This window comes from Camelus dromedarius, chromosome 31, assembly GCF_036321535.1.
Source record: "Camelus dromedarius isolate mCamDro1 chromosome 31, mCamDro1.pat, whole genome shotgun sequence".
NCBI classification, from domain to species: Eukaryota; Metazoa; Chordata; class Mammalia; order Artiodactyla; family Camelidae; genus Camelus; species Camelus dromedarius.
Window position 1 is genome coordinate 19,486,124 of NC_087466.1, and position 16,348 is coordinate 19,502,471.

Here is a 16,348-nt window from a genome sequence, read left to right on the forward strand (position 1 = left end):
AAAAACAAATGAAGTTCTGACACATGCTACTACAGAGATGAACCTTGAAAACACGCTGAGTGAAAGAAGCCAGACACAAAAGGCCACATACTGTGTGATTCCATTGATACGAAGTGCCCAGAATAGTCAAATCCATAGAGTCAGAAAATAATTATTGGCCCACGCTTAGGGGCTGGGGGAAAGTAGAGAGAGACTTCTTTTTGGGTGATGAAAATGCTCTAAAATTGTGATGGTTTCACAACTCTGAAGATGCTAAAAGCCCCTACGCTGCGCACTTTAAATGTGTGAAAGGTGTGGTGTGGGACTCACATCTCAATAAATCTGGTATAAAACAAAACAAACAAACCAACCAGAACCAGTTCTGCCTCTAGTACTAAGATTTCAGAGAGATCAAATACAGAAGGCGAGCAGGGGCCTCAGAGGCACCACCCAAGAGAAACGATGCTTGGGTCACCTCTAAGTGTCTCTCTGTCACAAATATCCTTTCTAGTGCCCAAAAGCTCAGGTTTCTGCTTCTGCACAGAACCTCGTGGTCAAGGTGCTGGTGACTTTAAGCTCAACATTCGTTTCCATGGTGACATGACTGCATTGCCAAGGCCATCTTCGGTCAGCTTCCTGAACAGCAGGTGTGCGCACGCTTACACACAAGCACACACCCCTGAATGCATGCACACACACACACACGCACACGTGTGCACACACACGGGAATTCCTAGCAGCACCGCCTCACCCTTGGGCACACAGATGTGCTATTTCTCCGTGGCCAGAGCAATTAAGTACCCTTCAGGAAAAAAAAAATAGACCCTGGTTGAGGTCACAGATGGGGTCAGAACAGGGATGTGCCATTCCTCGCTCTATAAAGGAGCTCCTGGAATATGGCCCAGGTTCCATAATGAAAACAGCAACCATTTCCTGGACACGTTCCAAGCTCCAGCCTCTTACAGTAGCTTTGTTTATTAGTGGCAATGCTAAGTGCTTGGCGTGTTCTTTCTCCTCTAGTTACTGCAACAACACCTTGAGAAAGATGCCTTCGATGTACAGATGGGAAGGTGGAGGCTCAGAGAGGTGGAGTGAACTGCCCAAGGTTACACGGTTACACAGTGGCAGGGCCAGGACTTGAACTCAGGCCTGTTGGATTCCAGGGCCTGCCCACTCAAAGCATGGAGCACCTCAATGCTTTAGGACCTGCCCTAAATCCAGGATGATCTCGAGATCCTTAATGATTTACATCTGCAAAGATTCCATTTTCAAATAAGTTCACAGTCTGAGGTGCTGGGTGGATGTGAATTTTGGGGGGGACACTAGTCAACCAGCAGCCCCTGTGAGTGAGCTTCAGCCTGCCTGTGGGAAAAAGAACAGTACCCTGAGGATCCCATACCTGCCTTAGAGGTGAGCCCCCTGCCACCTCCTGCCCAACCCCCAGCTCTCAAAGCCAAGCCCTTGGCCACATGAGCCTTCTGGAACCACCATGTTCCCCAGCATGTGGCTGACTCCCCAGGCTAACCTGGCCTGGCCGCCGTAAGGTGCAGACGTGTGTTTGTGTGTGTGTGTGTGTGTGTGTGTGTGTGTGTGTGTGTGTGTGTGAAGGATGGGGAGGAGGGCTGTGGAAGGCGGAGGGAACAGGCTTTGGAAGCAGATGGGGGCGGGACATCTCTGCTTCAACCCTCAACAGCTGTGACTTCAGAGAAGGTAAGAGCTGTGTGAACTAGAAGGTCTCCAAGTCCAGTGGAAGAAACAGCCAGCTACGCCTGCAGACAAAGCCTGGCTGCATTGGGCCAGCTGTGCATCCTTGGGCAACTTCCTTGACATCTCTGAACCTCAAGCTCTCATCTGTAAGTTGTGGATGAATACCACCACCTCTACGGGTCCAGTGAGAATTAAAGCAGGTGACATGTGTCAGGCTCTCAGCAACCAGGCTACCATCATCATTTGTGGTGGCAATGGCTGTGGTCACTCACAGGAGATGGGTACGGTGGGCCGCTCAGGAGCAGGAGGACCACAGTTAGAGCATCAGAGCCACTGGCACCCAGACTGGCCCCAGCCTGTACTGCCTGCACAGCACACTGGTGCCTCTGCATAGTAGATGCTGGTAAAGATTGGTTGAATGAACAAGTGAATTCTGGTCCCAACTGTCATCAGTTCCCTCTAAGCCTGGGCACCTCCCTCAGCTTCGGAGCTGGCATCCCGGGAGCTGACTCCTGGTTCCCTTCTGGCAATGGCATCCAAGGGGCGGCGGGCGGGCCTCCCCTGGCACAGCCGAGGCTTTGTCACTCCACTTGGCTCGTCTCAAATCACGCTGACCTTCTCAGCCCACACTGGAAACCACTGCCCATCCCTGACAACCGTTCCCATAAGCCATGCTGTGGTGCCTTCCCTGGAGACTACAGATGGATGGGCAGGAGAGACAGGCTCAGCTCCCTGGGGCATGCACGCCCAGGGCAAGGCCTGACCCTGACCCCTGCTTACCCTGCTGATACAGGCTGGGTGGGGAACCCTCGCTTCCTCTTCCCTCTTCTCCCCCATCCCTGAGGCCTGGGGGATGCAAGGGAGGAGCCTGAGCCACCAGGGATCCGGTGCAGAAAAAGCACTGGATGAGGGGGCGCGGTGAGTAACGGATTCAAAGACCAAGAATCCCTCACCAAACCTGCAGCTCACAGAGCTGTCCAGGGTCCTGGCTGAGCCGCTTCTGATCACGCCCTGTTTGCTGGGCACCTCCTAGGATGGAATGCGCTCTCCTAGCCAAATAAGTTTTTCTTTTCTTTTCTTTCTTTCTTTTCTTTTTCTTTTTAATTTTTTTAACCTTGAACAACATGTACATTGAATGCAGGTCAAGCAGGTATGAGGCAGTTTGACATGTGAGTCCATCTCGTTCACAACCTCAGGGGGCAGGTAGCTCACTCAGAAGGCAGGCCCCTTCCTAGCTGCCACCCCAACTGGTAAGTGGGATCAGTGGGCAATGAACTAAGGTCTTGTTCTTTCTTCCACAAAAAATGAAACTGCCCCACCCTTTATGGCCCATCCATCTCAAAAGGCCCTGCTCAGAACGGACACCCCTCCTGGAGCACTGGCCCCAAGCCCATGCGAGCCCTGGGCTCCCTGTCTCCCGTCCAGCTGCTGTGGCCTGTACTCAGTGGGCTGCATATGCACCCATCTCCCCGCAGGCAATCCCGGAGGGTAGAAAGTGCTTTTCATTCATCTCTGTAGCCCAGCCCTTGGCCCAGGCTGGCCACAAGAAAGTCTGGTGAATTTAACTTAGTTCTTTAACAGTTTTATGTATGACTGACATACAGTCAACCATATATCTCTAAAGGTACAGTTGGTGAGCTTGTGACATATGTTCACACCTGTGAAACCATCACACGGTGGAGATGCTGGGCTTGCTCATCACCCCCACAGTGGATGGAGCCCTAAGAACACCAGGACCAGAGGCAGGTGGGCTTGGAAGAGCCAGCACACACAGGCAGCCCCGGGCCTGCAGGAGGCACCACATAGGAAGCTGTGTGATGTTTCACATTAATTGGAGCCATAAGGATAGACGTTTAGGAAAAAAAACCTTAAAACAGGGGGTGAAGATGGCAGGTGTTTTGAGGAGCCCTGAGCCAGAGGTGATTACATACTCAAAAAAGCTTAGGGGTATCCTGGAAGCTGCAAGTCAGTCCCCTGGGATTTTGATGCCTTTGGACCCCCGGGCAGAGCTGAGGGCTGCCTGCTGTGGTCCAGGGCTTCCCCGGCTCGGTGAGGGGTTGGGGAGGGAATTAAGAAGCCATAGAACAAACAGCGCCTTTGGCAGATCAGCCTGGTCCTTGAACAGCCTGAGTGATTTCCAGAGTGTTCAGAGCCGGGGGGCTAAAGAACGTCTCTCCTCTCCCCACTCTCCAGGAATAATGACAGGGTGAATGGTTCAAGAGGGAATTGAGTGGCGCTTCTGAAGCAGCATGCAGCCAACAGCCCCCACCAAAGAGGCTGAGTTCGCCTTCTGTTCTCATCCCAGTCAAGCTTCCGACACTGAGAACCTGGTCAGACTCTACTAGGGATGGAGGTGGAGACCCTGCCGGGAGGGGCTCTCCCTGCCCTGATGGCCCCACCATCAGGGGCTGCCCCGAGGCATCTGTGTAACCAGAAGAGCCAGAGCCAGGCTGGGAGTAGGTTCTTAGTCACTCCTCCCACTGAGAGGAAAGCTGCTAGGCCAGGCAAAGAGCTGGGGCACTGAGGATGAGCAGGAAGCTGGCAGAGAAGCTGGGATGGGGACCCCCATGGAGCAGGACCCCAGCAAGTGGGAGCTATGGGCACCTCGATCCTAGGGCTCCCTATCCTGGGTTCCAGGTTAGTCAGGCACTGAGTGGGGAGGCCAGCAACATCTGGGGTGGGGTGGTCATCTCTGGTTTGTCACAGAGACCTGTCATCCTCATAGTCATTTGTAACTCTAAATCAGCCACACAGCTGACATCGGTCTTGCAAGTAGCCTAGGGTAGTGAGGAGAGTGTGCGCCTAGAGCTGGGAGGCAGGCTGTGTGCTTCTGGGTAAGGCATCTAACTTCTCTGGGCCTTGCACCTTCCTGTCTGTCACATGGATTGCTATGGACTGAATGTTTGCGTCCCTCGCCCCCACCCCCCAAATTCATATGCTGAAGCCCCAACCTCCAACGTGCTAGTGCTAGGAGGTCAGGCCTTTGCGGGGTGATTAGATCATGAGGGTGGAGCCTTCACCTTGCAGGAAGACACCGTGGGAAGGTGGCCATCTGTAAGCTAGGAAAAGGACCCTCAACAGACACCAAATCTGTCAGCACCTTGACCTTGGACTTCCCAGCTTCTAGAACCGTAAGAAATAAACGTCTGTGGTTTAAGCTGCCCAGTCGGTAGCACTGTGTTACACAGTCCAAGCTGACCAAACACCAGAACAATACCTGGACCAGTCAGAGGATGGGTGTTAAGCACAGAGAGTGTTAGACTTGTTAGGGCCGTGAATACAGTGTTGGCGAGACAACCCAGTGCCACAAACCTCCACGGTGTGTTGCGTGTGCCTGGCATCGTGCTTGGAACCCAGAGCTCCAGAGCAATTTAGATATTTGCCGGGGGCCTGCTGGGCGGGTACTGCTGTGAAGGCCACAGAGCCACCCGCCCCACAGGCAGCTGTTGAGAGCCCCTGTGTGCATGGCGGGGCCCTACCCGGCCCCACCACCCACCTGTATCATGTACAGCTGGGCAATGCGGTACTCCTCCACGGTCATCGGCAGAGGAATCCGATATTCCTTTATAATCATCTTGGAGTCCAAGCCTTCCCGTCGATGGGGAACTGCGTGTTCGGACTTCTAGGCGAGATTCCTTAAATAACCATGACAAAATTCACCAAGGACCCCTGAGAGAGAAAGAGAGACAGGAGAGTCACTTTCTGCAAAGGCTGGTGGGTACAATAGCGCAGGAAGGGCCTAGTCCAGACCTTAGGCTAGAGTTCTGGTTTCAATTCAGCCATAAGCCCACTGTATGACCTTAAGCCCACCGTGTGACCTTGAGCAAGTTCTCTCACCTCCCCAGCCTCCACTTTCCCTGTTTGCTCAGCAACTGTGGAGAGGACGTGTGTAAACTCTGATCAGCCACGGGGGAAATAAAAGATTGTCATCCTGGTAGCATGGGCCAGGCGAGGGCAGGGCACTGCCTCCCCTAAGAGCACAGAGGATGCGCTCTTGTCTCACGTGCAGCTCTAACAGGCTGTGGCTTCAGCTCCTCCATGTTCTGGAGTAGCTGGAGGTAGGCACAGTGATGGCAGCAAGTGACAATGGCTGGCAAGAAGGCAGGACAAACAAAACTAGGAAAAACAGACGCGAGAAATTTAAAAATCAGCAGTCTGGGACTTGCCGGCATCGGGGCAATCGGTTCTGCTCCTGTCACTGAGCGCAGATGGCAACACTGCTTCCTGGCAGGAGATCTCGAATTATCCAAAAGAGGTGATCTTAAGTGTGGTTTCCTTTCAACCCAACACCAACTGCTGCTTCTTCTTTTTTTTTTTTTTTTGGTCTTTTTTGGGGGGTTGGGGGTAATTAGGTTTTATTTATTTATTTATTTCTTAATGGAGGTGCTGGGGATCGAACCCAGGACCTCATGCATGCTAGGCACACGCTCTACCACTGAGCTATGCCCTCCCCTCTGCTAACTGCTTATTGGTACCTACTCTATTGCTGACATTGGGCTAAGTCTTGGAGGGAGAAGAGGAAAATAAGATACATGGGTAGATTCCCGAGCATGTGTATTGTAGCTCAGTAAAGCTATTTAAAAATACAAGCAAGCAATGTATTCATAGTAGCTTGTCTTTCAGATGACAATATATTTGATGAAGACTTGGACCTAACGCAATCATATTTAAAACAAACAAAAAGTGCTAGAAGGAGGCATACTCTCGGTGATCTGCAAAGTGATTTCATATCATACCTATCATAATCTGTCCCCCGGATGGAGGGGGCTTTGCTGTGAATATATCTGGTTCCCCCCAGAGAGATTCGATGCTGTTAAATGGAAACTGAGTGATGGTTTCCAAGATAGGCAGTGGCAGAATCAGGATAGTACTTAGAAGGACCATGCTGGGGACAGCAGCCAGTGAGAATTCACAGTGACTGGAGGCAGGATGCTGGCTAAGTGATAAGAATAAGGGTCTGACCAGGCAGGCAGCTGGCCCCAGGCACCGTGTGTACGAGGCCTGAGCATCACCCAGGCACTAACACATTACTTGATAACTAACAAGACTGGGGAAAGCACATATACCAGGACTCTTATGACAATCAGTACATAAGGCTGAACGATATTCTTTAATAAACCACCTAAGGAAAAAGACAGAGGGCCGGGGTGTATATAAATGGGACAGAGGCAGCTCCTGAATTATTAGCCTAAAGTGACCCCTGGTTGTTTACTTCTTTATAGCAGGCAGGACTATTAGCCCCTCAAAGCTCTCAGCACCACACTCAACTTCTCACATATCCAATTGCTTTAAATACAGTCCAGATAAACATCTTTTTAGCCAGTTAGAATTCATATACTTTACATACCCCAGAAACTGCACCCAACATCTGCTAGCCACAGATAAGACAAACCCTGGGTCCATAAAAGACCCCGAAGAGGGCGTTTTGCAACCCAGAGGCTCTCCATCGTCTGAATGATGTCACCTAGACACGGGAGCCCCCTGTCTGACACCCTCCTCCCTTTCTGGGCAGTGGTCCCACATCTCTGTATCTGGAAGGCCTCTTGCTGGGAAGAACTTTTCCACTCAGTGCCATCCAGGAAAGCTTGTCATTACTACGCATTCTGGTCCTGTCCCTTCCCTGATCAGCCCTGGACCCCTGACCTTACCACAGAGGGAGGACTCAACTCTCCAGAGGCCGTGATCGAGTGCAAACATCATCGCTAACCTTCCTGAAGGTGTGGGTCCAGCCAACAGCTGAGAGGGCATGTGGGTTCGAAGCCTGAGTTGAAACTGTCCAGGAGGATGAGAAAGCAGAGGCTGTGAGCTGCCCGGACTCAGCCCTGCGACCTACAGGCCCACACACGTCTGGCTGGGGGCTGAGCCCACAGGAGAGAAGAGTGATGGCCCAGAGCCCCCATGGCACCACCTCCTTCCACAAGAGGGTGTGAAACAAGACCCTGGGCTCTGCTGCGGTGGCAAGGCACCCAGGCTGACACCCCCAGAGGGTAGGACAGGCACCGGATTTGGGACCCTCCTGACACAGACAAAGGAGAGAGAACTGGATGCTTGGGAGAGGCTGGAGGAAATGAGGATTGGAGACAGGAAAGGGAAAACCTAGGTTCAATAAGGGCCATGTTTCCTAAGCTTTTGTGGGCTCCTTCTGCTGTGCAGGATAAATGCAATGATCTAGAGTGACCCCCAGCCAGTCCCATGTCGTCATCCAAATAACAGAGAGGTCAGATGCTAACGAAGAGGTCAGACGCAATCTCTAAATGGTCTTGAGAAACTCTAGGAGTCGAAGCAATCTGCCCTTTGGGGTCTTAGTGGCTACACGGTAAACCAGCCGCCCACACACAAGTCAGACCGAGTGTCCATTCATTTGCTCCCTCCAGCCCACCAGGCCCTGGGGCAGGATGTGGGGATGGGTTACACTGATTCCTAAGAACTGAGCACACGCAGAGATGCAACTGTACATCATGGAATGGAAGAGCAGTGAGAGCTAATGGGAAAATCACGCCAATACGCTGTTTCTATGACAGAACCTAGTTTTCCAGGTAAGGGAGTGCAATGGGGCTTGGGAGGGAGGAGAGACAGGGAGGAGATGGTCCTAATACAGAGAGTCAGAGACCTAAAGAGCTTCTCTGTGAACCACAGTGAATGCGTGAACCCCAAAGCCCGAGAGAGCTGGAATCCCTAGTATTTCCTGCATGCTTCTCTTGAGAAGGCAGTTAGAGAACCATAATCAGAAGGGAGCCCACGTGGGTCCCAGGCATGAAGGCTGGGGGTGCTAATTAAGAACATGCATCACACGAGGAACCATCCAAAGACTTCAGAAAAGCAGTTCTCCATCGACTCAGAGAAATTACAGACATAATCTCTTAGACACTGGTTGGGGCAGAGGAGTGGAAGGAAGGAACTACAGAAATGTTACAAAGAAATTATTGGGTAACAAAAAGAGCAGAAAGCTGAAAGCTGATTTAGCAGAGCTCAGGGGAGAAACATGAAAGAAAAATAAACACATCACAGATACTTTTTTAAAAGCCATATTATAAGCAATGAATAAAAAGGAAAAGCACAGTGTAAACAACTAGAGATGGGTGGGTGAGCTTGAGGAACTCACATGAGATTAAATGGAGAAGATTAATATGACCAAATGACAGGCATGGGAGGCAAAAGGAACTCCAACGCATATATAATTGTTATGTTTCTCTGCAAAAATAGAATAATAGAATGGGGCGGGGTGGGGGGAGTATTCAAATATACAATGAAAAAATTCCATGAAATAAAAAAGAATTGATTTTGCAGATTAAGTGCCATTCTGTGGTTCAGGCAAACTTGATAGTATTATGAACACCAAGACATCCTTAGAAAAGTTATTGAGCCTAAAGGATAAAGAAAGAATCACTTAAAGAGGGGGCACAGGGAGATGGGTAGAGTAGAATCAGAATCCTCCACAGCAACACAATTTCAGAAAACAGTGCAGCAGTATCTACAGAGTTCTAAGAGGAAGGAATTAGGAACCAGAATTTTGTACCCAGCTAAACTGTCCATTCAAGTAAAAAGTTAATAGACATTCTGAAACATGAATTTAGGGGCTCAGACATCCGTAAGTTCTTTTAAAAAATTACCTGATGCTAAAATCCAACCAAAAGATAAATAAAAATAAGTTCGTCAATGGAGGAATCCTGGTGAATAGTGAGTTAATACTTTTGAAATTATGGCAATTATGGTTATTAAATAGAATATGAAAACCTTGACAATGTACACAAATAATACACCTAATGAAAATTAAGAGTGGTAGAACAGAGGTGGAGGATAATTTCCTCAACTTCCATAGCATGGAAGTTGATTCATTATGTAGGTTAACAAGTTAATGAGGGGTGAGTAGTCAGAGCACAGGAATTTGCAGGGCGGTGGAAATATTCTGTATGCTACTACACTGGTAGATTAATATCATTGTACCTGTGTCAAAACTCAAAGCACGTATGACACAGTGTCCCTAATGTAAACTATGGACTTTGGGTGATAATGACATGTTAACGTAGGGTCATTGGTTGTAACTAACGTACCACTCTCTTGGGGAATGTTGATAATACGGGAGGCCGAGCATGTGTGGGGGTGGAGGGAGAACATCGAAAATCTCTGTACCTTCCTCTCAATTTTGCTGTGAATTTAAAATTGCCCTAAAAAATAAATTTTATTAATGAAAAAAATTAACAACGCCAACGTTTTAAAAGTTTTTCTCTCAGAAAGTCGATTAGAGGTTATCAGGGGCTGGGGAGACAGGGTAATGGTTGGGGGAGGTCATTGTTTAGCAGTTATGGAATTTCAATTTTGGTGATGAAAAAATTTTGGGAATGGTGATAGTTGTACAACACAGTAAATGTACTAATGCCTCAGAATTGTATACCTGAAAATGGTTAAAATGGAAAATTTTGTGTTACAAATAGATATCTATCACAATTTTTTAAATTAATGTAATATGCCAAAAATTGTGAATTATATTAGTATGTGAATTATAGCTAATAAAGCTGTTAAAATTTTTCCCCTTTTTTCTCATCTTCACTTTAACCCTTTAGGAACTATTATCATTTATGATAAAGAAATGTTTTTCTGAAGTTTAACAATTCTCTTCTGTTTCATTTTAGACGCATGCAAATAAGGTGATTTGTCTTTGATTAAATTCAAGTAAAATTAAATTTGATTTTTATTTTAAATATGTATGTAGTCTGATCTTTTTTTTTTTTTTTTTTTTGCGTTCCTACTACTCTGATTGTATATGTCTGTATACAGTCTGGAATGACGTTCACTGCCTGCTGGTGAGGGTTATCTCAGATTGATGGAATTCTGGGCAACTTTTCCTCACACTCTTCTGTGTTACTCGGTTTTTCACAAGGCAGCAGCAGCCGAGTATGAGGAGTGTGTATAAAAGCGGCCGGAGAAGGGCAGTCCGTGTGGTTGTTACAGTGATAGACTCTGAGCCAGACCTTCTGCCACCCCCAGCAGTGACCGTGGCCAAACTGTTCAATCTCTTTGCTGTTTCATTTGCTCTCCTACAGAACAGCGGGTGGGAAGAGCTCCGCCCCATCGAGCTGGCTCGCGGATTCAATGAGATAATGCACATAAAATGGTCAGCCCCGTTGCCCCCAGAGCTCAGCTAGCGGTGAGGAGGTGCTGCTGTGCTGAGCAGGGTCTGGAGGGCGGGTGCCTGGGCTGCTAGGAGCAGGGGTGGGTGCAGACGCTCAACCCACCGTCATCAGGGAGACACAGCCCAGCTCCTGGGGCACCAGCGTCCGAAGGACGACGGGTCCCTTTGGCTTTGCTGCCAGAATGTGGACCCGGTTTGGGCCCAGGAGTCCCCTTATGTTCTTCTGGGCTGAAACTGAAGCAAAGCGGGGCACAGGCAGATCCCAGCCCCACAACGAGAGGGGCAGTGTGACTTGGTGTCTGCCTGTCCCCTGAGCTGCCGCACCCAGCGGCTGAGCCCTCAGATGATCTCATTACACCCACTCTGGCTGCCTGGGCTTGCGAGGCAGACACACATTTCATCTCCGTCCCTGCTGGAGTCACGATGGGCTAGACAGAATTATATTTTACTGCCTTCCACGGGGCAGCTTTTGGGGCTGGAATAATTAGCGGGAAGAAAGAAACACACAAGAGGCCCTCCTGTGCCAGAAGCCACACCCCCCCACCCCCGTCCAGGGAGAACGTGGATGGACCCCTGGAGGGCCTCAGACAAGGCATCCGTCTCTAGAAGAGTCTCGGGCTTCCAGAACCCCTGTATCAGGACCTAGGAGGAACCCCCAGCCCCAGTGTCCATCGGTGTCTTTGAGGAAAGAGAAGGGCCACGCGACGTCTGAGTGGGGCTACCTGGCATGGCGATCAGGGAGGCCACAGCAGGTGGGACTAGCCCTGGACAAAGTGTGCAGCCCAGGCTGTGTCCTGCCTGTGCCTGGAGCCCTGGCCTGGACGCTCGGCAGGGTGGGGCGCAGTAGGGTCCACCCTCCTCCTCCTCTGGCAGCCTGTCCCCCCAGAAGCTCCATGGGAAGACAGAGAAAAGGGCCTGCAGTTGACTGAAAACATCTAATTTTGCCTAAGGACTCAAAGGCAGGACACCTTCCTGGCCTCCCCAGCTGGGAGCCCAAAGGTCTTCAGGGACCCCCAGGGCATGGTCAGTGAAGACTGGTGGATCATTAGGGTCTGGCTCAGAAGGATGGGCAGACCGAGCAGGGAGGAAGGCAAGACGGCTCCATCAAGCGGAGGCCGTGGCGAGACACCCTCACTGGGAGGGGAAGCAAGAGAATTGAGTTTACAGAACCTAATCTGTTTTTCCATGATTAGCTGGGGTTTGACGTCACAGATGGAATTTAGGAGTGAGGCTGTGCAGAGACAACAGAGGATGGAATCCATCCAAACGCAATTCAGCTGCATTCTGGCCATTAGGTCTGGAAGCTCCTCCAAGCCAGGCCGGTGGAGTCTATCTAGATGTTTGCAACAGTGGGGAGGGCAGCTGGCGGGGAAGGGAGCGCCCCCGGCAGCTTCAGGGGCCTCTGGTACGTTTGGAACATCCCTTCTGGCTCCGCTGGGCTCTCTCCCGCCTTCTCTAGGAAAGCCCCCTTCTTCTGCTCTCTGCTTCCAAACCTGCTGGCCCCCAATCAGGGGCCAAAGTGAGTGATATTAAAAGAACTTCATCTACCCCCATGTGGGTGACTTCCACCCCTCCCTCCGGTCTGACCACCTATGTCTGCGGAAGGCAGCTCCAGATGAATGAGGGGGCCTTGAGGGGGAAGGGGCAGTTCCTTGCGCCCTAGGGACCAGCTCCCAGGCCTAGGGTGGGGTGGGGGAGTGTGTGTATGAAGTTAGCACCGATTAGCTGCCTCTCTGTCCCTTGGGGGTAAAAGCAGGAGCAGACACACCACCCCCACCCTGAGAAAGTCTGATCTAGAAGGAACAGCGGGGGGAGTGTGGGAGGGTTCCAATCTCTGCCCGCACAGCAGTTTCACCTTTATCTGTTAGACACTGGGCTTTGACCAAGATTTCTTTGGGAGAAACACTACAGGACCCCCTGGTCCAGTCCAACCCTCACTTTATAAATGGGGAGGCTGATGTGGATTTCACAGACGGGAAGAGCTGGAGGACACAGACCCTCTCCATGTCCTGGACCCCTCTGAGAGGAGGACATGGCTCCCCCTGCAGCCTGAGCACTGAGAGGGCCCCACAGAGCCCCAAAGCCCTGAGCACCCCTTCAGCCAGTGACTGAAGGCCATAAATCTCATTGTTGTAAGCCCGCAGTGCCAACCTGGGGATGACTGCCAAGCCACTGCAGGACTGTCATCAGCCCCCACGGGATGGGGTTCACGTGGGGGCACTGCAGAGTGTGCAGTGCTCTGCAGGCTGGGACTGAGGGGCGGTGGGGGCGGGACCCTTGGAAAATGCTTGAGGGGCAGGCCGCATTTCACCTGTGACATCTCATCCCAAACCGCAGCCAGAGTACTCAGCAGGGAGGGCGTCTTATCACTATGGTGCAGAGAGCAAGGCAGGCCCGAAGAGGCTGGCACCCTGCTCAAGGACAGCCGCCAGCCAAGGGCGATCGGCACCCCGGTTTCATGACTCCCACTTCCTTGCCGGGCCTGCCAGCTCCAACCCCGCTTGTCGGGGAAAGGTGAGAGGAGATTTGCATGGGAGGAAATTAAAACTGAGACCCAGATCCTCCAAGAGGAGCATGAAGGGGCAGCAGCCTGAATTCGCCACTGCCCTCCCCCCACCGGCTACTGATCGCCCTTTGGGGACCCTGCTGGTCACTGCCCCTGCGACCATCCCCACACTGGCCTCCAGGGCGGGGCTCCCCACAGTTAGCACTGAGTACAGCTCAAACAAGGTGGGGCCACCCAAGCACCTAAGGTCCTGTGTCTGGGCCTTAGAAATGAGCACCCCTCTAGGGGAGAATGTCCCCCAGCTCCTGGGGCAGAAAGAAGGAGAACCCACCCCTCCAGATACCTGGGCGCAGGGAGCTCCCCCAGGCGGGGAGGGCTCTGGGCAAGGGGTGTCAGCACACCATCTGTCAGCAGGCAGGGGCTCTGCCACAGGCTGTGCCCCAAAGCGTCTCCGCTCATTTAATCCCCCAGGGGACAGACGCTTTTGGGCACCCATGTTAATAGGAGCCAGAGCTGGGATTCTCACCAAAACTGGGGCTGACCCCTCGTATGATGAGGATGATGTGATAACGACAACATGAAATAAATATCGGCGACAATGAGAGCCACCAGGGCCCAGGGGTCACTTCATGGGCCAGCCTGGGCTCTAGGTTTTGGTGGACACCCGGGTGGGCCCAGCACCTGGCATTCCTGCTCCACTGGCCCAGCTCCTGCACTCCCCCCCGCCCCAGCTACGTCATGCCTTCTCCCGGATGGTTCCGCTTCTTTATTTCCTCAAATTCCCACCACGGAATCCACCAAGCCACCTGCACCTGCCACTCCTGCAACAACGGGTGAGCATCTCGGCTCCCAAAGGAGGTCAATCCCTCCATGACTCTCATTCTTGTCATTTGAGGACCTTCTCCTGATAAGCAGAACTGAATAGACATTTTTCCGAAGAAGTCACACAGATGGCCAACAGGCGCATGAGAAGCTGTTCAGCATCACTAATCACCACGGGACTGCAAATCAAAACCACAGTGAGATACCACCTCACACCTGTCAGAATGGCCATCAGCAAAAAGACAAGAAATAACAAGGGTTGGCAAGCATGTGGAGTAAAGGGAACCCTTGCACACTGTTGGTGGGAATGTAAATTGGTGCAGCCACTATGGAAAACAACATGTAGGTTCCTCAAAAAACTAAAAATAGAACTACCATATGATCCAGCAATTCCACCACTGGGTATATAGCCAAAGAAAATGAAAACAATAATTCGAAAAGATACATGCACCCCAATGTTCATAGCAGCACTATTTACAATAGCCAAGATATGGAAGCAACCTACGTGTCCATCAACAGATGAATGGATAAAGAAGATGTGGTATATGTACACAATGGAATACTACTCAGCCATAAAAAAGAACGAAATTTTGTCACTGGCAACAACATAGATGGACCTGGAGGGTATTATGCTCAGTAAAATAAGTCAGAGAAAGAAAATACTGTATGTTATCATTTATATGTGGAATCTAAAAAGAAAAGGAATAGAAGAGAACAGAAACAGATTCACAGATATAGAGAACAAACTAGTGGTAACCAGCGGGGAGAAGAAAGGGGGGAGGGGATGAAGAGGTACAAACTACTATGTATAAAATAAATAAATTACAAGGATATATTGTACAGCACAGGGAACATAGTCAATATTTTATAATAACTTTAAATGGAGTGTAATCCATGAAATATTGAATCACCACATTGTATACCTAAAACCAATATAATATTGTAAATCAACTACAGTTTAATTTAAAAAATAAATAAAAATTAAAGAGCAGGAAAAAAAATAACCTTCTTCTAAGTTACCTCTCTCCTATCAGTATCTACCTGCCCCTCTCCTGCCGCCCCCGTCCCCCATCAGCACGCAGACATGCTGGTGACAGCTCCCATATTTACAAAAACCAAACAAAAACCCCATAGCTTGCGCTCTCATTTTTAAGCTAATTTTTTTGAGTTATAATTGACATACAATATTCCATCAGTTTCAGGTGTACAACACAGTGATCTGACACCCCGTCCCCCAGCTTTCTGCCCCTGACTTCCTTCTCTCGGAACCACCCCATTTCTCTGCTCCCTTTTACAGCAAAACTCCTCAAGAGTTAGCTATTCTTGCGGTTTCTACTCCCTCACCTCCCAATGTCTCTTCAGCCCACCATATCTCTGAAACTGCGTCGGTCAAGGCCAGCTATGACCTCTGTGGGGCTAAGCTGGTGGCCAGCTCTCAGTCCTCGTGTTCTGAACCTCGTTAACTCCTGCATTTGACGCATACTGAGGGAGGGTCTGTGGCTTGCAGGCAGGTAGCATGACCCCGGAATAGATTTCTGCCTGGAGAACGTTTCTTTTTGAGCTGAGCCAACACACCCCACCAGCAAACCTCCACCCGGAGCCGGCTGTGTGCAAGATTCCAGCACCCAGGCTCTGAGCCAGCTTATTTAGGGCCTGTCAGCCATCAGCTGCAAATTATGATTTTTGTTTGTTTCCAGAAAAGAAAAGCTGCTGTTGTGCAGCCTACACATAGCCCCGAAGGGCTGGCCTCAAATCTGGAGGGGCACCACCCCACGTTGGGAGTTTTAGGAGCCAGCATCCCTGGTCTCGTCCCCTTAAGCCCATCTTATTCAAGCACCCCAAGGCTCTGTGCCTCCACAGCACCTTCTGCAAAACCTGCAGCCCAATGGGGCGCAGGCCCAGTGCTTTCTAGGTGTCACGGTGGAACATTAAAGCCCTTTAGCTTCGAGAAACTGCCCACAGTTCCCAACAGTGCCTAAAACCGTGTTTCCCAAACTTGCTGGATCCCAGGAATCAACTGGAGTGCTCTCTGAAGACACAAACTGTGGAGCAACGGAAGGGTTAGAGACCAAGCTCCACTCCGCCCCAGCTGTTTTCACGCACTGCGAGGGGGGTGCACGGACAATAACCGCTTCATCACGCCCTGTGCCCTGCCACGTGGAAACCAGATCTTCTGCTTGGTGTCTTGGCGTACAGATCCCTTC

General features: G+C 50.6%; 1 protein-coding gene across 7 annotated transcripts in view; it reads right to left on the minus strand.

Moving 5' to 3' along the window:
* The window catches only part of PITPNM2 (phosphatidylinositol transfer protein membrane associated 2), a 131,186-nt gene that overhangs the window by 27,154 nt on the left and 87,684 nt on the right, over positions 1-16,348 (minus strand). For all 7 annotated transcript variants that reach the window (XM_064481268.1, XM_031442574.2, XM_031442575.2 and 4 more), the window contains exon 2: positions 5,183-5,355. In XM_064481268.1, the coding sequence (XP_064337338.1) occupies positions 5,183-5,260 (78 nt within the window). In that variant the 5' untranslated portion in view covers positions 5,261-5,355. The remainder of the gene's footprint in view (positions 1-5,182; positions 5,356-16,348) is intronic.